The 22,655-nt window shown below is 42.4% G+C and overlaps 1 protein-coding gene across 2 annotated transcripts in view; it reads right to left on the bottom strand.

Moving 5' to 3' along the window:
• mid1 (midline 1) overlaps positions 1-19,535 on the bottom strand; it is a 40,303-nt gene extending 20,768 nt beyond the window's left edge. Inside the window, exons 1-2 of one of the 2 annotated variants that reach the window (XM_079619929.1) lie at positions 19,405-19,535; positions 2,649-3,337 (exon numbers count right to left, since the gene is read on the bottom strand). In XM_079619929.1, the coding sequence (XP_079476055.1) occupies positions 2,649-3,284 (636 nt within the window). In that variant the 5' untranslated portion in view covers positions 3,285-3,337; positions 19,405-19,535. Of the gene's footprint in view, positions 1-2,648; positions 3,338-8,397; positions 8,657-19,404 lie in introns of those variants that run through there. The other variant, XM_079619928.1, reaches the window with a different exon arrangement.
• Between the last annotated feature and the right edge of the window lie 3,120 nt (positions 19,536-22,655).

Here is a 22,655-nt window from a genome sequence, read left to right as displayed (position 1 = left end):
TGTGTGCGTGCGTGTGAGTCTGTGTGTGTGTGTGTGTGTGTGTGCGTGCGTGTGAGTCTGTGTGTGTGTGTGTGCGTGCGTGTGAGTCTGTGTGTGTGTGTGTGTGTGTGAGTGTGAGTATGTGCGTGCGTGCGTGCGTGCGTGCGTGCGTGCGTGCGTGCGTGCGTGCGTGAGTGAGTGTGTGTGTGTGTGTGTGTGTGTGTCCATGCTAATCTAAGTGTGTCGTACGCTCAGGCTGGAGTCAGTGAACCTGTAAAGTAGGTCACATGATGCATCAGTGACACAGCAGGAGACGAGCCGCCGCTTGCTGCCACTGAGTTGTGTTGATATAAAGGGATAAAGGTCAGAGGTCACATTTCACCCACAACCACGAGAACACAGAAATTACATTTTCTGTAAAAACAAAACAAAATTCCATCATCATCACGACAATTTAGGATTTTTTTTTTGTATGGAACTTTTTGTGTAATTCTCATTATTCTTCAAGGTGATTCTCATTCTTTTCATGTCCTTATATTATATTATATTATATTATATTATATTATATTATATTATATTATATTATATTACAGCATTACAGAAATGAGCATCATCACACATGTAAATGTGTACATCATCACGGCCGTCTCCTGCACAGAACTGAGTTTCAGAAACATGATGATTTATCCCGGAGGAGCTTATCTTGTTCTCATCAGATCTGGGCATGCAGAATATGATAAAAGACACATATTTAAACAATTGTTCTGCCAAGAAATAAAGTTAGTAACTCCAGAAGTTGGCAAGCAAACCCCAAACTTGGCACATTAATAATAATATCTGTGGAGATGGCGGCCCGAAAACCGGGAATAGCAGAAGCTTCTCAGACTAAATCTCAAAAGCAGTTTTACTTTTAAAAAAAATATTCATAAAAATGTCTTTGATAATTTATTATTATTATTTGTTATTATTTATGTTATTAGTTATTATTTAACCCTCATGTCCTATTCACACAACAGCCGTAACTGCTCGTCCGTGGGCAGATGTGGGCAGATGTGGGCAGATGTGGGCAGATGTGGGCAGATGTGGGCAGACGTGGGCAGATGTGGGCAGATGTGGGCAGAAGTGGGCAGATGTGGGCAGATGTGGGCAGATGTGGGCAGATGTGGGCAGACGTGGGCAGATGTGGGCAGACGTGGGCAGATGTGGGCAGATGTGGGCAGAAGTGGGCAGATGTGGGCAGATGTGGGCAGATGTGGACAGATGTGGGCAGACGTGGGCAGATGTGGGCAGATGTGGGCAGAAGTGGGCAGATGTGGGCAGATGTGGGCAGATGTGGGCAGATGTGGGCAGACGTGGGCAGATGTGGGCAGACGTGGGCAGATGTGGGCAGATGTGGACAGATGTGGGCAGATGTGGGCAGACGTGGGCAGATGTGGGCAGACGTGGGCAGATGTGGGCAGATGTGGACAGATGTGGGCAGACGTCTCCATGATCCAATTTTTTATTTTTATTAATGTTATATCACTTCGATAAAATTTATAGTGTTTTTAGTTTATTTGGGGGTATTTTTGAATTTATTTACCTCTAAAAGTACCACATTTTCTATGTAAATTATGCTTATTTTTATGTTATATTTAATATTTCTTTAACTACATTAAATATATAATTCCACTGTTCCTGAGAGTTAAAACCTGAAGATGAAGTGTCTGCTGGCATCTGGTGTCTTATATTGGTATTAATAGCCATATTGATATAGAATAATAATAATAATAATTAATAGTATTACTATTGTTGTTATTAATACTATTATTATACAAATTATTATCATTTTATAGTCATATTGATGTATAATCACAAAATTGTGGCCCTATAAAACAATCGCATAAAACCTGGATTTTTAGTTTTATTTAAATCACAATTTATGATATTTTTACTGTATTTCCCCGGTGTGTCTCACCTTCAGCTTGCCGAATCATAATATTATTAATATTTTATAGTCATATTGATGTATTAGTCACAAAATTATGCATAAACCTGTATTTTCTGTTTTATTTAGATCATAGTTTGTATGCTATATCTTTACTGTCCTCCCGCCGCGGCTCACCTTGAGCTTGTCGAATTGTATTTTTATTCATATTTTATAGTCATATTGATGTATAATCACAAAATTTTGCATAAACCTGGATGTTTAGTTTTATTTAAATCACAATTTATATTCGATTTTTACTGTATTTCCCCGGTGTGTCTCACCTTCAGCTTGTCGAATCATATTATTATTACGGTAATATTTTATAGTCATATTGATATTCACAAAATTTTGCATAAACCTGTATTTTCTGTTTTATTTAGATCATAGTTTGTATGCTATATCTTTACTGTCCTCCCGCCGCGGCTCACCTTGAGCTTGCCGAATCGTATTTTTATTAATATTTTATAGTCATATTGATAATCACAAAATTCTGCATCAAACCTGGATGTTTAGTTTTATTTAAATCACAATTTATATGATATTTTTACTGTATTCCCCCGGTGTGTCTCACCTTGAGCTTGCCGAATTGTATTATTATTAACATTTTATAGTCATATTGATAATCACAAAATTTTGCATAAACCTGTATTTTCTGTTTTATTCAGATCATACAGCACCTTCACTGCCCCCCGCGGCTCACCTTGAGCTTGTCGAAGCGCTCCCCCAGCGCCGCCACCTGGTGCTCGCGGTGATGGCCGACCAGCTTGCACAGAGAGCAGATCAGCTGCTCGTCCGTCACACAGTACATGTTGACCTTCTCCTCCGCGTGCTCGGCACAGGCCAGGCCCCGCACCCGGGCGTCCGGCACCGGCTCCGTCAGCCGGTGCCCGGTGAACGGCTTCTTGTTGGGGTGCGTGGCGCGCAGGCAGTCCTGGCAGTACGACACCTCGCAGGTCACGCAGGTCTTCAGCGCCGTCTGCGGCGGGTCGGCCTCGCAGAACTGGCACGGCACCGGGGAGCTCATGCTGGCGCGCCGGGTCTCGCTCGGGGAGTTCGGGCCGCTCAGCGAGGCCTTCTGGAAGCGCTCGATGATGTTCTGCAGAGTCAGGTTGCGCTTGAGCCCGTCTAGGCCCTGCGGGTCGAGGGCGATGGCATGCCGGCAGGTGGGACACTGGAAGCAGGACGCGGGTGAGGACTCGTCGGATGCGCTGCGGTGGGACACCAGGATCCGGTGGGCACAGTTGAAGCACAGGCTGTGGGCGCAGGGCAGAAGCAGAGGATCCTCGAACAGCTCCAGGCAGATTGGGCAAGTCAACTCCGACTCCAGTGTGTCCATCTTCAGTGCAGCGATCGGGACGCCCGCGGAGTCCAGGGGAGCCGTTCAGCCGTCTGTGGACGAGTTAGAGACGCCATCAGAACAGGGATCGGACCCGTTCACTCAAGCACTTCGTGACAGTACAGGCATTATTAATGCTACAGATTATATTTCACATAAATGCTGAACTTTCTATTCATCAAACAATCCTGAAAAAATTATATCAACACTGATGATAATCATAAATGTGTCTTGATCATCAGATCATCATATTACACTGATTTCTGGAGGATCATGTGACACTGAAGACTGGAGTAATGATGATAAACTCAGCTTTGATCACAGGAATAAATTACACTTTACTGTATATTCACATAGAGAACTGATGATTTACATTATAATCATATTTCACAATTTGTACTGTATTTTCTCGATCAATTAAATAAATCCGGCCTTGAGACTTCTTTTAGAAAACTCTTAGCGACCTCGCATTGTTGAGCGGCAGTGTGTTCTCACACACACACACACACACACACACACACACACACACACACACACACACACACACACACACACACACACACACACACACACACACACACACACACACACACCCAAAGCTTTCAGGACTCCTCTATATTTGATGATCTCAGGCTTCAGGACAGAGAGAGCGCTTTATCCTGCGAGTCCGGAGTCAAGATCCCAGAACCGCTTCAGAAGAGATCGGACAGTAAACGGGCTGTACATATAATGCTCTCCTGGACGGGATCAGTCTTCTCATGAAGTGCAGTAAAGAGTGCTTCATTAATTCTGAGTGATTAAAGGATTAGTTCACTTTAAAAAATCTTTTGCTGATAGTTTCCTCACCCCGATGTCATCAAGATGTCCATGTCTTTCTTTCTTCAGTGGAAAAGAAATGAAGGTTTTTGATGAACACATTTCTCCATATAATGGACGTCAATGGGCCCCAAACGGGTACAGCGTAACTGCGTATTAATGACGTCACGAACGCGCATCACAGAACAGAGCAAGGCGAGCGCTTGTGCTTATAAAACTTAAACTTTATTATTTATTTGTGAAATGACGATGGTTTGGCTAGATAAGACCCGTATTCATCGTCTGGTGTCGTTTAAAGCCCGTTGAAGCGGCGCTGACACTGTCATCTGGACCTTGACCCGTTTGGGGCCCATTGACGTCCATTATATGGAGAAATGTGTTCATCAAAAACCTTCATTTCTTTTCCACTGAAGAAAGAAAGACATGGACATCTTGATGACATCGGGGTGAGGAAACTATCAGCAAAAGTGTTTTAAAAGTGAACTAATCCTTTAAGTGTGTGTATTATTGGTATTGCAAAACCTCCAGACACATGTAAGTTACGGACGGTTAGGGAATCCTCAATGTCTCAGTTCGGGATGATCCGAGATCAAACTATTGAACATGTGTTTTTCTGTTGTCCAGTGATAAAAAAGATTCTGGCAAGATGTCATGGATTGGCTGGAAACAAAAATGAAGAGAATTACACAATTAAAGTTAGAGCAAATTCTTTTTGGTAACGGAAACCTTCCGAAGGAACTTTTTAGAGTGTACAATATTATGAGTAAAAACCATATTCATAAATGTAAATGGCAAAACAAAAATCCATTCCTAATGGTGTTTAAAATTGAACTGAGGGAATACTTTGATTCTTTGAAACTCCTGAAGAACTCCAGGGATAGCATTCACTCTTTATGTGAAGATGTCTCAAAATATTTGTCATTATAACTTGTAAAGCTTCCATGTAACTTTATTTTAAAGAATATATGAAGACTGCGGACAATATATGTGTGTGAACAACTTTGACACGCCTTATGGACTGAAGTGCCTTTGCTTAATTTATTCTATTTTATTTTTATTTATTTTATTTATCGAATTAGTTCTAGTTAATTGTGTTAACTGTGTTCTGCACACAAGTCTCCCAACGAGAGATTTTGTAAATAAGTGTTTAATAAAAAACACTATATATATAAAGTTCAGGATTATCCGAGATCAAACTCATCTTTAGAGAGCTTTTCAAGATCATCATTTTGCACTTGTTCCTTATAGAAAATAAGTCCAAATGATCAAGATTGCTCAAAGTTTCAGTTCTCCCAACGAGAGATTTTGTAAATTATGTTTTGTAAATAAGTGTGTTTAATAAAAAAATATATATGATGATGATGATGAATTTATTTATAATGCACTATACATTTGACATCAAATCTCAAAGTGCTACAAGAATCAAAAAAATAAAATAAAAACAAAATAAAAGTTTGTATTTACATAATATACGTGTGTGTGTTGTGTATAATTATTTTGTATATATAAATACACACACATGCATGTATACATTTAAGAAAAATATGTTATTTATATATAAACTAGTTCTATTTATATATAATATAAATCATATAAAAATATATATGCAGTATATAAATGCAAATGTTTCTCAAATATATACATGCATGTGTGTGTATTTATATATACAAAATAATTATACACAATACACACACGTATATTATGTAAATACAAACTTTTATTTTGGATTCGATTAACCGCGATTAATCATTTACAGCCTTAAGTCCAAATGATCAAGATTGCTCAAAGTTTTAATGGAGCCAATAACGAGCCGTTTTTAAAGTGCCCTATTATACTTTTAGGATATTCCCTTTCATGTATTGTGTAATAAAGCGGTTTGTGAATGTACAAGTTTCAAAGATCAAAAGTGATTCTGAACTGACACGAGTCGTCAGTAATTCCAGTCTCACTTCCTGCTGAAATTAGCATAATGCCCGTCCGTTTACACGAGAGCGCTCGCGGGTGAAAACGTACAAATATTTTATCAGATGCTTTCGTTTACACGGCGACGCCGTTTTTGGGGCTTAAAAACGCAAAAAAGTGAAACCCCCCTCCAGAGTGGAGATCTTAAAAACGCTCCGCCGCCGCGTTCCCGTCTAAAGGGTGAAAACGGTGAAAACGCAAAAGTCTGCTAGACAGTGAAGGCGTCGCGTACGTGTTTACGTCACAGGCGTGCGCCAGTTCAGGACAATAACAAAACATTATCAAACTAAAATATAGTATTAATTTCATTGACAAAAAAAATTTATCATTTGAGCGACACGTGAAGAGCAGCGAGGGTTAAAGCAGCGGCTTTACCGTATTACACATGAAGAACTGTGTCAGCGTCTCTTTCACTGTCAGTGCTCCACATCGCCACCTAGCCGTCTGGAGTGCACACTACATACAATCCCACACACTTTTGCGTCACCATATGCAGATTTCCCCCCGTAACGCTCGTCTAAACGCAGAATAAAAAGTGATAACACAACGCCACTTTTGCGTTTTCTCTTCAGATCGTGTCCGTGTAAACACAGCCTGAGACTGGAAGAGTTCGGCTCGTGTTGTTCGTGTGGAGAAGACGCTGTTCTCTGAGATCGAGACGGTAAAACCCTCGCCATCATTAGCTACTGTTCGTATCACTGTGATCAAGAGCTGAGATTCAGATATGATAATGAGCGTTTGCTTTCTGACCAATCACAGCAGAGCAGCGCTCAGAGAGGCGGGGCTTAGAGACTGAATCTGTGATCGGAGCGTTTCAGAGACTGACGGAAAACAGCAGATTTTTCGACCTTGGATGCGTGTAAATCTATTCTTAGGAATCTTTAAAATTGCATAATAGGGGCACATTAAATATTACCCTAACTTTAACTCTGGTGGGAGCAACCTGACATTTTCACAGATGAATTATAGTGTAAAATTCAGAACCAAAACTTCAAAGCAACCAACATTACAATTTTTGGACCACTAAAAAAATAGACAGATCCACTGACTCACAACTATTGACTCATTTAATGTAGTTTTATTTTCCACAAAGAATTTTGGGAGAAAAGTCTGAAATATGTGGATATTTTCTAAACTATTAAACGCCAACACAGTGAATATCTGCATCTGTGATGAAAGCAGCGCACCGGGCCTGTCGGCACTGCGGTTATGATTGTGTAATATTACAACATGAGGACGTCCGAGAGCTTGACGGCTCAGTCGAGCAGAATCTGGACTCTTTGTTTGGGAGCAGATGCACTGACGTCCATCACACTCGATCACACGCTGTCCCATCACACACTCATTATGAAGCTCGTTATGACCTGTGAACATCCAGCAATTACGGCTTCCAAAGCCATCGCCGCACAAAAGCCCGATTGTGTGAAGTTCATACAATATCTGTAAATCTGCACAGACACAATGGCCTTCGTTTATTATGTGACCAATCTACCAATCTGAACCACAATCATGAAGTTCACATAAATCAAATTTATATGGAATACACATACTGTATTATCATTATCAACCACACAATTATGCACATGGTTTCATATTTCACATTTTAAAATCATAAAGCCAAGCCAAAAGCCCTCAATAATACAATATAATAAATAATACACATGCATGTGAATTATGTAAAGACCAAACAGCAGCTTTGTGCCTCATTTCTACTCTAAACGAAGCCATAAAGATGATTAATCAGAAGAAGAGTTGATCATTAATGTCCATGAGTAAAAGATGTGAGGATTAAACAGCATCTGGAGGAATTAATGTTTAACTCTTCAAATCCCTCAGAGCAACACACCAAACACAACCTTCATTACACTTTACTTTAAGGTGTCTTTGTTACACTGTACTTATATATTTAAGATTAAGATTAACTACATCATACATAATAGGGTTTGGTTTCGGTTGCATGTAATTATTCATAATTTATAGTAATTATTAGTACAGTAACTAGTACTAACAATGACATTTTAAATCAAAGTGTTATCCAATCTTCTACACTAATCACTCATTGATTAGAAATTCTCAGTTTAGCAGAACAAAATGTGGCCCATTTTCACAGAATTAACTTTAAACTCGTTAAAGTCACAGTTTCGCAAACCCTGTCAACGCCGTGAGTCACACTGAAGATGCTCGCGCAATATTATACGACAGATTCATATAGAGTATCATACAGTCTGCTGTCTCACACACACACACACACACACACACACACACACACACACACACACACACACACACACACACACACACACACACTACAGTAACGCAGTTGTGTTTCACCCACCGATGGATTTCGCGTGTCTTCGCGCTTCACAGCCATCTCCAGAACTTCTGTCCAGATTCCAGAAAGCGTGTTTTGTTCGCAGAAAAGCTCTTGTGGAAGAGCAAGAATTCCAGATGGTTCATTCCCACATAACACGCTTAATCCAAAGTCACTGCCAGTGCGAGACGCTGAACTCACACACACACACACTCACACACTCACACTACAGAGGGAAGTCCGACCCATTTCCGCGAATCGGTTCTTTCGAACAGCTCGATTCAGCGAACCAGCGATTCTGTGATTCTTTTACGTCATCACGTAACCCTTGACATCACGGCGCGGTATTTCTAAAACATTCCAATATGTATTCCATATGTAAGCAGCATATCGGATTATTGGCAAAATATTGTATACATAAATGTACTTTTTAAAAAGGTTTATTATATTCAGAAATTAATTAAACTGAATAATTGAGTAATGAATTATCAGATGCCCTCATTAAAATGAAAAATCAAAATGGCGTAAAACTTTGTAATTTGTTTGAATTATATAATCTAGTGTAGTTTTTTATTATTTATTTAATTATATTTTTTAATTTATTTAATTGTATGTATTTTATGTTTATTTTATCATGGATTCAATTCTGTTGTGTTGTGTTTTCTTTGACTGTTTATGCCATTCTGTTGTGTTCAGATTTTGTATTCAATAAAAAAAGCATGTTAGCGTTATGGATATACGATAGTCTTTGTTAATATTCTGATTTAGACTTAATTGTTATATTTTCTTTTAATTTTGTGATGTTTTTTAAGCATAAAGCTTATGTATTTTTTGTTGATTGTAATTACATTGATGTCAGTTCAGGTTATTGCAGCAAATATTCAGTAAAAACAAACATAAAAGCGCTTTAGACCTCAATACAATATGGAAAGGAAGATTTTTAGTCAATATCAACATAAATAAATCCTTATTTTGTGACACAAATGAATGCAAAATATTTTATTAAACAGTAAACAACATTATGAATGTAGAAATTACTAGAACTATTTATAAACTCATCTCACAAAAGTAATTAGCATCTTTCAGATTTTGCATGTAAATATTTCAGCACATTATAATTCCTAATATTTCTGCCATGTGACGATTATACAGAAAGAAATCAATCAAATTCTTGCAGGATTATCAAAATAAGAATTATCAACAACTGGTTAACTGTAAGTTACATAACCAAATATTGTGGAAATTATATAAAATACAACATGTGAAATAATGAGGCTATGTGAAAGTATTAATGATCTTAATATTAGCCTATAATTCAAAAGGCATGTGTATAGATGTTAAACTTATTAATTCCCAGAATTAACTATGGGAAGCACTAAAATTGATACATGTTATGACCTGTGTTTATCATAATGTTTAACAAAAAACAAAACAAAAATACATTATGAATCACCGCGAGTCCGAAAGAGGTATTTGACTGAAGAACCGTTCGTAATGATTCAAAACGATTGGTGAACCGAGTCATTTAGAGTGCGGTACTGTGAACTGGTTCATGAGCGGACTCGACTCAAAAGAATGATTCTTTGGTGAATCGTACATCCCTAATAAACACACAGAGACTCAGAGGGAGAGAGAGAGAGTAAGTAAAGTCAGCACAACAGGAAAAGCTGCCTGATAATTCCAGGAAAAGCGACTCCGCCCAGAGAAAGAGTGGAAAGAGTTCGGAGAGAGTCAGTGTCCGTCTATCTGTCCATCAGCTTCTCTTCTGAGGACACAGTGCTGGATCCCAGAGGGAATACAACACTTCTGAAGTTCTGACTGACAGTACGTGTGTATATGTGTGTTACAGACTGCATGTGAAGTATCTGCATCTCCCTCTCTCCTCTCCTTCATCTCCTCCTTTCTCCTCTCCTTCATCTCCTCTCTTCTCCTCTTTTCTCCTCTTTTCTCCTCTCCTTCATCTCCTCCTTTCTCCTCTCCTTCATCTCCTCTTTTCTCCTCTCCTTCATCTCCTCCTTTCTCCTCTTTTCTCCTCTCCTTCATCTCCTCTCTTCTCCTCTCCTTCATCTCCTCCTTTCTCCTCTCTTCTCCTCCTCTCCTTCATCTCCTCCTTTCTCCTCTCCTTCATCTCCTCCTTTCTCCTCTCCTTCATCTCCTCCTTTCTCCTCTTTTCTCCTCTCCTTCATCTCCTCCTTTCTCCTCTCCTTCATCTCCTCTCTTCTCCTCTTTTCTCCTCTCTTCTCCTCTCCTTCATCTCCTCTTTTCTCCTCTTTTCTCCTCTCCTTCATCTCCTCTTTTCTCCTCTCCTTCATCTCCTCCTTTCTCCTCTCCTTCATCTCCTCCTTTCTCCTCTTTCTCCTCTCCTTCATCTCCTCCTTTCTCCTCTCCTTCATCTCCTCCTTTCTCCTCTTTTCTCCTCTCCTTCATCTCCTCCTTTCTCCTCTCCTTCATCTCCTCCTTTCTCCTCTTTTCTCCTCTCCTTCATCTCCTCTTTTCTCCTCTCCTTCATCTCCTCCTTTCTCCTCTCTTCTCCTCTTTTCTCCTCTCCTTCATCTCCTCTTTTCTCCTCTCCTTCATCTCCTCTCTTCTCCTCTTTTCTCCTCTCTTCTCCTCTTTTCTCCTCTCTTCTCCTCTTTTCTCCTCTCCTTCATCTCCTCTTTTCTCCTCTCTTCTCCTCTTTTCTCCTCTCTTCTCCTCTTTTCTCCTCTCCTTCATCTCCTCTTTTCTCCTTCATCTCCTCTTTTCTCCTCTCTTCTCCTCTTTTCTCCTCTCCTTCATCTCCTCTTTTCTCCTCTCCTTCATCTCCTCTTTTCTCCTCTCTTCTCCTCTCCTCTTTTCTCCTCTCTTCTCCTCTTTTCTCCTCTCTTCTCCTCTCCTTCATCTCCTCTTTTCTCCTCTCTTCTCCTCTTTTCTCCTCTCTTCTCCTCTCCTTCATCTCTTCTTTTCTCCTCTCCTTCATCTCCTCTTTTCTCCTCTCTTCTCCTCTTTTCTCCTCTCTTCTCCTCTCCTTCATCTCCTCTTTTCTCCTCTCTTCTCCTCTTTTCTCCTCTCTTCTCCTCTCCTTCATCTCCTCTTTTCTCCTCTCTTCTCCTCTTTTCTCCTCTCCTTCATCTCCTCTTTTCTCCTCTCCTTCATCTCCTCTTTTCTCCTCTCTTCTCCTCTCCTCTTTTCTCCTCTCTTCTCCTCTTTTCTCCTCTCCTTCATCTCCTCTTTTCTCCTCTCTTCTCCTCTCTTTTCTCCTCTCCTTCATCTCCTCTTTTCTCCTCTCCTTCATCTCCTCTTTTCTCCTCTCCTTCATCTCCTCTTTTCTCCTCTCTTCTCCTCTTTTCTCCTCTCCTTCATCTCCTCTTTTCTCCTCTCTTCTCCTCTCTTTTCTCCTCTCCTTCGTCTCCTCTTTTCTCCTCTCCTTCATCTCCTCTTTTCTCCTCTCCTTCATCTCCTCTTTTCTCCTCTCCTCCTTTCTCCTCTCCTTCATCTCCTCTTTTCTCCTATCCTCCTCTTTTCTCCTCTCCTCCTTTCTCCTCTTTTCTCCTCTCCTTCATCTCCTCTTTTCTCCTCTCCTTCGTCTCCTCTTTTCTCCTCTCCTCCTTTCTCCTCTCCTTCATCTCCTCTTTTCTCCTATCCTCCTCTTTTCTCCTCTCCTCCTTTCTCCTCTCCTTCATCTCTCCTCTCCTCCTCTTTTCAACTCTCCTTCATCTCCTCTTTTCTCCTCTGCTCTCTCCTCCTCTCCTCTCTCCTCCTTTTCTCCTCTCCTTCATCTCATCTTTTCTCCTTTCTCCTCCCCCTTTTCTCCTCTCCTCTCTCCTCCTCTCCTCTCTCCTCCTTTTCTCCTCTCCTTCATCTCCTCTTTTCTCCTTTCTCCTCCTCTTTTCTCCTCTCCTCTCTCCTCCTCTTTTCTCCTCTCCTTCATCTCCTATTTTCTCCTATCCTCTCTAATCTCTCCTCCTCTTTTCTCCTCTCCTTCATCTCCTCTCTCCTCTCCTCCTCTTTTCTCCTCTCCTTCATCTCCTCTTTTCTCCTCTCCTTCATCTCCTCTTTTCTCCTCTCCTTCATCTCTTCTTTTCTCCTCTCCTTCATCTCCTCTTTTCTCCTCTCTCCTCCTCTTTTCTCCTCTCCTCTCTCCTCCTCTTTTCTCCTCTCCTTCATCTCCTATTTTCTCCTCTCCTCTCTAATCTCTCCTCCTCTTTTCTCCTCTCCTTCATCTCCTCTCTCCTCCTCTCTCCTCCTCTTTTCTCCTCTCCTTCATCTCCTCTTTTCTCCTCTCCTTCATCTCCTCTTTTCTCCTCTCCTTCATCTCCTCTTTCTCCTCTCCTTCATCTCCTCTTTCTCCTCTCCTCCTCTTTTCTCCTCTCCTTCATCTCCTTTTCTCCTCCCCTCTCTCCTCTTTTCTCCTCTCCTTCATCTCCTCTTTTCTCCTTTCTCCTCTCCTCCTCTTTTCTCCTCTCCTTCATCTCCTCTTTTCTCCTCTCCTCTCCTTCATCTCCTCTTTTCTCCTCTCCTTCATCTCCTCTTTTCTCCTTTCTCCTCTCCTCCTCTTTTCTCCTCTCCTCTTTTCTCCTCTCCTCTCTCCTCCTCTTTTCTTTTCTCCTCTCTCCTCCTCTTTTCTCCTCTCCTTCATCTCCTCTTTTCTCCTCTCCTTTATCTCCTCTTTTCTCCTCTCCTTCATCTCCTCTTTTCTCCTTTCTCTTTTATCCTCTTCTCTCTCCTCCTCTTTTCTCCTCTCTCCTCCTTTTTTCTCCTCTCCTCTCCTCCTCTTTTCTCCTCTCCTCCTCTTTTCTCCTCTCCTCTCTCCTCCTCTTTTCTCCTATCCTCTCTCCTCCTCTTTTCTCCTCTCCTCTCCTCCTCTTTTCTCCTCTCCTCCTCTTTTCTCATCTCCTCTCTCCTCCTCTTTTCTCCTATCCTCTCTCCTCCTCTTTTCTCCTCTCCTCCTCTTTTCTCCTCTCCTCTCTCCTTCTCTTTTTTCCTCTCCTCTCTTTTCTCCTCTCCTCCTTTTTTCGCCTCTCCTCTCTCTTCTCCTCATCTCCTCTCCTCTCTCCTCTTTTCTACTCTCCTCCTTTTTTCCCCTCTCCTCTCTCTTTTCTCCTCTCCTCCTTTTTTCTCATCTCCTCTCCTCTTTTCTCCTCTCCTCTCTCTTCTCCTCTCTCCTCCTCTTTTCTCCTCTCCTCTCTCCTTCTCTTTTTTCCTCTCCTCTCTTTTCTCCTCTCCTCCTTTTTTCTCCTCTCCTCTCTCTTCTCCTCTCTCCTCCTCTTTTCTCCTCTCCTCCTTTTTTCTCATCTCCTCTCCTCTCTCCTCTTTTCTCCTCTCCTCTCTCTTCTCCTCTTTTCTCCTCTCCTCTCTCTTCTCCTCTCTCCTCCTTTTTTCCCCTCTCCTCCTTTTTTCTTATCTCCTCTCCTCTCTCCTCTTTTCTCCTCTCCTCTTTCTTCTCCTCTCTCTTCCTCTTTTCTCCTCTCCTCCTTTTTTCTCCTCTCCTCTCTCCTCCTCTTTTCTCCTCCTCTCTCCTCCTTTTTTCTCCTCTCCTCCTCTTTCTTCCTCTCCTCCTCTTCTTCTTCCTCTCCTGCTGTCCAGTCGATGGGTTTTGCTTCAGGCCCAGATGTTACACGGATATAAAAACGCCTTCAAATGAATTAATCTTTAATTAATTTTCCCACGAACCACAAAGTCCAACAAAAAGCACGACAGGCAGAAGAGAGAAAACGGCAGATTTTCGCCGGATACACAGAGCAAATATTGTTTTATATTAGCCATAATACCAAGTGACAGATGGATTTGTAACAAAATATCATAGAATTAGTTTGGACACATGACCTTAGATGACCTTAGCATTGCTTTTCCTGCCTGTGACTGTTATGATATATGATATACATACAGTATACATACATACATTTATTTAATTCATTTACATTTTAATTATAGTTTAAAATTAAAGTGTAAATTATTGCAGTACAAACTTTTTTAAATAATGTTTAAATAATGTAACTGGATATTTATATACATTATGGTGATGAGAATTTGGGTGAAATTTTGCTTAATTGTCCTAAAAAGATGATTCTAAAATAAAATATTCCTATGCAAAATATGTTTATTTTATATATTTATATGTTTACTACTATGAAATATGATTAGCATGTTCTTGACAGGTTTGGAGATATGGGTCAAACTCCCATCAGCGACAGTTATTAAATATGAATGATAAATAGAATCAAATGCGTTCCGTGACTCGTCTGCAATATCACTCGCCCCCCCCCCCCCCCCCTCTCTCTCTCTCTCTCTCTCATGGAGAATAAGCTGAAAGAGAGAGAGAGAGAGAGAGAGAGAGAGAGAGAGAGAGAGAGAGAGAGAGAGAGAGAGAGAGAGAAGAGAGAGAGAAAGAGAGAAGAGAGAGAGAGAGAGAGAGTGTGAGTGTGTTTTTTCCCCAGCAGCTTCAGAGCAGCTCGTGTCAGATGTGGCCTGAGGACCGGCACTGACGGACTGCACAACCTCACACACACACACACACACACACACACACACACACACACACACACACACACACACACACACACACACACACACACACACACACACACACACACACACACACACACACACACACACAGCTGCCAGCTCTGGTCACTGTGATCCTGACGCCACGGCGGAAAAACAGTTGCTGTTTTTTTGTTTTTTTCATTATTTGTACATTTATATTATAAAGTCTCAATAAAATAAATAAAATATGCTAATTATGTCATAAAAGTAAATAAAAATAAACTGAATTCAAAATATATGAGACGATATATATATAGTTCCTGTTGCCTCTGTCTCGTCTTTACTTGCATGTGGCCATGAGGCAATCTGTGATTCGGTTCTTTACATTTATTTTACTGCAAAAATAAGAAATTATGAAAACCCCAAATTCAAAATGAGAATATTGTGAAAAGGTTTTCATAATCTGTAAGCCATAATCATCAAAATTACAACAAATAAAGGCTTGAAATATCTCACTTTGCATGTAATGAGTCTATATAATATATTAGTTTCACCTTTTAAGTGAAACTTTTTTTTTTACTTTTGCACCATATTCAAATTTTTCGAGTTTCACCTTTATTTCATTTACGGATGAAACATAACAGTTTAAACGGCAACTATTCATCTAATCCTTGTTTTTATGAACATATTAGCCTCCCGCCAGTTAAAGCTGCAATATGTAAGAATTTTGTAAAATATCCAAAATTCACTTGCACAGAGATATATTCCCAGTTGTGTTCTTACAATATCACAAAAGTCTCCAAAGAGAAATTGGAGAAATTCCAATTTTAAATAATGGCCTGTCCCGGAAAAAAATTTATGCGCAATATCCGCGCTATCCTCGGTTCCCGCTCGTACTGCCGTAGCCATGACGTAACCATGGCGACAGACGTGGTGCGTAACTGTGTAGTGCGTAACGTTTAGCGGCACGTAGACCATGGCAAGCAGACTTTGCGACAAAAGGAGAACTAAACCGAGGCTCAATATCAGCGTGGTGTTTTCGAGACGCCGAGAGCTAGCATCCGCGGCTAACTTGGACTCGACAGAGCTTGACGAGTTGACAGCGACACCGCTCTTGAACATACTTTATTAGACAGGCGAGCAAATGTACATAAAACTAATCAATGTTATATAACTCAACATTATGACATGTTAGAATATGATCTGCATGTTATATATAATGTTGATCTAGCTCACTAGTAGCTGCTAGTTTCATATAGCAAACGAACTAACACATAGAATAACATTATAACTCAACACATGCAGTTTAGTGTGATAGTGTAACGTTAGAGCGAGTGACAGCGCTGCGTAACCTCACGAGTTTAATACGTCAAATAAACGGACCTGTGTGAGTATAATTCAGCAGCTGTGTGTAGTTCGGTATAATTAATCCTTTTTCCTTCATATCCGCGGGACTCGCGTGTGATATCCGTCTATTATTAGCCATCACGACAGCTTCACACCACTGTAGTGTTAAAAACATCAATGTTTTCACTCATCCATTAACATGATTAGATCCATCCGCTCGACAGCAAGTCCCAGCATTCAGCTCGTCACTGCGTCATCAACCTACGCCTGAGGCGGCGGAAAATATGACATATTGTAGCTTTAAACCTGTTTTTCCCTTAAACTAAAAGACTCTGATATTGCACACTTAAGGGTGTGTTGCAGAACACCTGCCGTATCATCATTACAATGGACATGAAGCAATAATATACAACTTGTCAGTAAAAAAAAAGTCCCGCACGAAAGAATTCACGCACTCAAACACAGCTCTCCGGCTGTAGCTCCAGAGATTTCCTTGAAAACCGCTCACGTCACGGTAAATGGACTGCATTTATATAGCGCTTTCACAGACCCAATGGCCACCAAAGCGCTTTACATGTTGCCTCACATTCACTCATTCACACACCGACGGCGGTGTCAGCCATGCAAGGCGATCCAGCTCGTCGGGAGCAGCTGGGGTTCGGTGTGTGTGTGTGTGTGTGTGTGTGTCGGGAGCAGCTGGGGTTCGGTGTGTGTGTGTGTGTGTGTGTGTGTGTGTGTGTGTGTGTGTGTGTGTGTGTGTGTCGGGAGCAGCTGGGGTTAGGTGTCTTGCTCATGGACACCTCGACACTTGGTCAGGTGGAACCGGGGATTGAACCACCAACCTTCCAGTTTGTAGACAACCTACATGAACCACTGAGCCACTGCCGCCCCATGTCATGTACGTCAAGTTTCGTGACATACATGACGTGAGCGGTTTTCAAGGAAATCTCCATGTTTCATCGTCCCGGCTCTCCCCGCATATTCTTGCGATATATTGTGACACCCCTACTTGTTACTTGACAAAAGTAATCTGATTACATAACTCCAGTTACTCGTGTACCGCGTGACGTCTGACACACACGTGTCCGGGTCCCACAGATCAATCTAAAGCCCTGACACTGAGCAGAGCTGCAGGCGGTCAGCAGATCAATGCTGTGAAAGACCGTCCACAGCTCCTGATCCGGGGTTCAGCCGGCTCTGTGTTTGCACACTCGGGGTTCAGCCGGCTCTGTGTTTGCACACTCGGGGTTCAGCCGGCTCTGGTGTTTGCACACTCGGGGTTCAGCCGGCTCTGGTGTTTGCACACTCGGGGTTCAGCCGGCTCTGGTGTTTGCACACTCGGGGTTCAGCCGGCTCTGGTGTTTGCACACTCGGGGTTCAGCCGGCTCTGGTGTTTGCACACTCGGGGTTCAGCCGGCTCTGGTGTTTGCACACTCGGGGTTCAGCCGGCTCTGGTGTTTGCACACTCGGGGTTCAGCCGGCTCTGTGTTTGCACACTCGGGGTTCAGCCGGCTCTGTGTTTGCACACTCAGGGTTCAGCCGGCTCTGGTGTTTGCACACTCGGGGTTCAGCCGGCTCTGTGTTTGCACACTCAGGGTTCAGCCGGCTCTGGTGTTTGCACACTCGGGGTTCAGCCGGCTCTGGTGTTTGCACACTCGGGGTTCAGCCGGCTCTGGTGTTTGCACACTCGGGGTTCAGCCGGCTCTGGTGTTTGCACACTCGGGGTTCAGCCGGCTCTGTGTTTGCACACTCAGGGTTCAGCCGGCTCTGGTGTTTGCACACTCGGGGTTCAGCCGGCTCTGGTGTTTGCACACTCGGGGTTCAGCCGGTTCTGGTGTTTGCACACTCGGGGTTCAGCCGGCTCTGGTGTTTGCACACTCGGGGTTCAGCCGGCTCTGGTGTTTGCACACTCAGGGTTCAGCCGGCTCTGGTGTTTGCACACTCGGGGTTCAGCCGGCTATGTGTTTGCACACTCGGGGTTCAGCCGGCTCTGGTGTTTGCACACTCGGGGTTCAGCCGGTTCTGGTGTTTGCACACTCGGGGTTCAGCCGGCTCTGGTGTTTGCACACTCGGGGTTCAGCCGGCTCTGGTGTTTGCACACTCGGGGTTCAGCCGGTTCTGGTGTTTGCACACTCGGGGTTCAGCCGGCTCTGGTGTTTGCACACTCGGGGTTCAGCCGGCTCTGGTGTTTGCACACTCAGGGTTCAGCCGGCTCTGGTGTTTGCACACTCGGGGTTCAGCCGGCTATGTGTTTGCACACTCGGGGTTCAGCCGGCTCTGGTGTTTGCACACTCGGGGTTTAGCCGGCTCTGTGTTTGCACACTCGGGGTTCAGCCGGCTCTGATCATGTCTGATCCACATGATAAACGATAGCAGAAGTTTCCCCATCTGACCTCACCAGGAAGATATGCCAGTGTTCGCTCAGATGCAGGAACGCTGGTGTTCTCCTCAGATCTGCATTCATGTCTTCAGATCAACTGGGGTTCGGTGGATTCATGAAGTTTCTCATTAAACTCTGTGACAACCAGCGCATAACCTTTCCAGCATAACACGGCATTACTGTGGAGGACTGTACAGACGGCTCGGGTTAACCAGCTTTCTGTCAAATACTGTTGTTTTTTCTGATTATCTCTTCTTAGTATTGCTTCCCTATAAAAATGTAGGGTACTTAATCTTTTATTTTCTTCTCATACTCTGTCTTTAGTTTGTCCTCTTCATATCTAACTCTAACTCTTCATATGTATGTACGTGATTCTTATTACTTGCTTTAGATATCTGACTTTACATACGAATGTTTCTGGAATAAAATAAAATTGCTTTTAATTCAATGACACTTGGTGCAAATAAATATTGAGATATATTTGTGCATATTTTACAGCATGCATTTGTATATTGCATTGCTAATTAAATCAGCATCAAGTTGCCATATTGATCACGCTATTTTCAGTCATTATTAAACGCTGATGTGGACTGAGGGACATCTGAACACTGACAGACTATAAAGAAGAGAAATGTCCCGAGATAAACTTCCGCGATTACTTCAAGACATCCGAGGCGATCTCTCTCTCTCTCTTTCTTTCCGAAGTCAAGAGACTTATAATGGCTTTCACAGACAGAATCTGCCACACACCTCCTCAAAACTCGCCGTCTGTCCTCGATAAAGCTGAAAACTACACATCACGTCTCCGAAAAGCAGAAGGAATGCGGAGTTCTTCTTACCTGCGACATGATGAAGTCTGATAAAAGTGAGCAAACGGTTCAGAGTTTCGGCAGTGTCCAGTTTCAGCCTGTCAAAGAGCTAGTGTGTTTCAGTGTGTGTGTGTGTGTGTGTGTGTGTGTTTCTGCATCTCTGTCAGCCTGATGACGGACAGCCGAACCCGCCAATCAGAGCGAGAGGGCGGGCCTCTGACCGTGTGGGCGGGGTTTCAAACTGAGGTCCGAAATAATAAGATGAAACTAAATGTAAAAAAAATATATAATAGCCTAAAATATTAGATTAGAAAAAAAGTAAAAGTAAATCATTGTTATACATTTTTAGCATTATGGGATGTTTACATGAAAATATATATAAACAATAACTTGTTATTAATGGACATGTGCAAGAGCTCGGGACTGATGTCGCGGTAGATCGCTTCAGAAGCAGAACCGAATCACGAGCACGAGACAAACTGTGTTCCTCCGCGGCAACATTCGTGCAGTTTTATTTATTAACCGATAGAGACATTAACTTACAACTATTAAATGCTTTAGAATTATCTTTCATTTCTAGTTCATGTTAACTAATGTTAACCAATAATAAAGTGTTTACCACAAGATTAAAGATTAAAAAGTAACAGCATGACCGATGATACAAGTCTGAAACCACGAACATGCAGATTAAAATAGCGACACTTCTAACACAGTTTCTTCACTTTAACACATGATGACACACGGAGAAGTCCAGTTTCATCTGATCCTACGGCTGCCAATCAGCGAGCGAGTGTGTGTGTGTGTGTGTGTGTGTGTGTGTGTGTGTGTGTGTGTGTGTGTGTGTGTGTGTGTGTGTGTGTCAGTCAGCGAGTCGATCAGAGAGTGTGTGACGATCATCGTGTGTGTGTGTGTGCCAGTCAGCGAGTCGATCAGAGAGTGTGTGACGATCATCGTGTGTGTGTGTGTGTGCCAGTCAGCGAGTCGATCAGAGAGTGTGTGACGATCATCGTGTGTGTGTGTGTGCCAGTCAGCGAGTCGATCAGAGAGTGTGTGACGATCATCGTGTGTGTGTGTGTGTGTGTGTGTGCCAGTCAGCGAGTCGATCAGAGAGTGTGTGACGATCATCGTGTGTGTGTGTGTGTTTGTGTGTGTGTGTGTGTGTGTGTGTGTGTGTGTGTGTGTGTGTGTCAGTCAGCGAGTCGATCAGAGAGTGTGTGACGATCATCGTGTGTGTGTGTGTGTGTGTGCCAGTCAGCGAGTCGATCAGAGAGTGTGTGACGATCATCGTGTGTGTGTGTGTGTGTTTGTGTGTGTGTGTGTGTGTGTGTGTGTGTGTGTGTGTCAGTCAGCGAGTCGATCAGAGAGTGTGTGCCGATCATCGAGTGAATCTAATTAAACTAATTAAATCATTTAAAAAGTCAGTTGTACCACGAGATGTGAAATAATCGTTAGCCATGTTTCCATCCACCTTTTTATGTGCATTTTGTAATATTGCATAAGAAACACTTGCGATAAATGCCTTTAAAACCCAGATGTGCTCATTGAGGCAGATGACTGTTTTATCCAATCAGAAATCCCTCAAACCTCATGTGACTCCGCCTCAGCTGTGATTGGATAACTGGAGTAACCAGCGGGCCAATGGCGTCGCAGCGTCTCTAATGTTGGTTTGGTGTTTCTGAGAGTGGAAGTGTGTGATCAGAATGAGTGTGTGTGTAATTCCCTCCAGAAGCGTCTCACACACACGAGTGTGTTCCCGAACACCAGATCCGAACGCCAGAGAACACGACAGCGGTGACTGAGTTCCTCTGACGCTCGACACACACTCGCTATGATGGAGGAGAACAGACACATTTCAGAAACTAACACTGTTATAATGATTGTGTTCTCTTGAACGCGTGACTAAAAGACTCGTAAGGGTGTGTTGTAGTGTGTTGCAGCAGGACTAACACACACCTAAGGGTGTGCAATATCAGAGTCTTTTAGTTTAAGGGGAAAACACGTTTAAAGCTACAGTGTAATTGTTTCCGCCGCTAGGGGCGCTAGCCTCTCACAGTAACACAGCCGTAGGTTGATGACGCAGTGACGAGCTGATGGATCTATAAATGTTCTACGCAACGTTCCACTTTTGTGCATAAGTTAGGATGGAAACGTTGTTGGCTTGTTTGGCAATGATGAAATATGAGATGTAAAAACTAAGACAAATTCACTTTTATTGTGCATTATTGTCAATCAATTTGACCAATTATGCACAAAAAACAAATATATATATATAGGCCTACAAGCACTAAAGTGAGATTAACTAATTATATAAATATAAAGTCAGTTACCACAGGATGTTATCAAACTAAACCTGATAGTGATGGAGATAGATGTGTGTGTTAAGCGTAGTTAGTTGTCAAATGGAAAAGTTGTTCACAAGACAGAAGTTGAGAAGACACACTCGCTGTGTTTTACAGTCGGACACGCGACCCGACCCGAGAGCTGGAAGCCAGCGCCGCTACTAAACAAACGTTTGTTCTGCTCCGTGTAGAAGTGTTTCCAGTCGCTGGCGTGTGTGTGTGTGTGTGTGTGTGTGGAAATACTTCCAGATCTGCTCTTTCCCAAGTCTGCGGTAACACTGGAGAATGCTGGAATGTGTGGCGCTGGAGTCAGACGGGTTCAGCAGAACTCAGATCGAGTCCTGCTCGTCGGCTGTATGGATCGGGATAATGATTGTTCCAGGATCTGTGGATCTGTGCCCGATCACTAATGCTGTCCGGGGACCTTCAGCCAACCAGAGCCACACACACCTCAGTCTGAACACAGCTATCGGACTGAGTAAAGTGTGTGTGAAAGGCCCGCCGCAGCCGAGGCTCCACAGATGAGATCAGGAAATGTGTGTGTTGTGGCTTCGAGGGAGAGTTCAGTGGGAGTGGATTCTCTCGTGTTTATCTCAAGACACATTTCACATTTTTTCCTGCAAATGCAATGGAGTTGCGCCACTAAATGTTTATTTCCTGAAGGAAAAATCCACTAAACACCATCGAGTTTGAGATAATTCAATGTATTTAGTTGATTGTGTAAAAAACACACATAATCTGACAGTGCGGTCCACAGTTAACAGATGCGATGAAGAACAGCCAAGCAGAATTCAGTATGCAAATTGGAATGGTAAACTATTAAATCATGCAAATCAATGCTTTTTTTTTTTAAATAATCTTAAATTTCTTAAAAAGTACAAAACCCAATCCATTTTTTTGTGTGCCGTGCAGTGTTATGCTTATTAGAGGATTGTGTGTCAG

The sequence above is a fragment of the Phoxinus phoxinus genome, assembly GCF_949152265.1.
Source record: "Phoxinus phoxinus genome assembly, chromosome: 7".
NCBI lineage: Eukaryota > Metazoa > Chordata > Actinopteri > Cypriniformes > Leuciscidae > Phoxinus > Phoxinus phoxinus.
The sequence above is the reverse complement of the archived record's forward strand: the minus strand, read 5'-3'. Positions and strand labels throughout refer to the sequence as shown.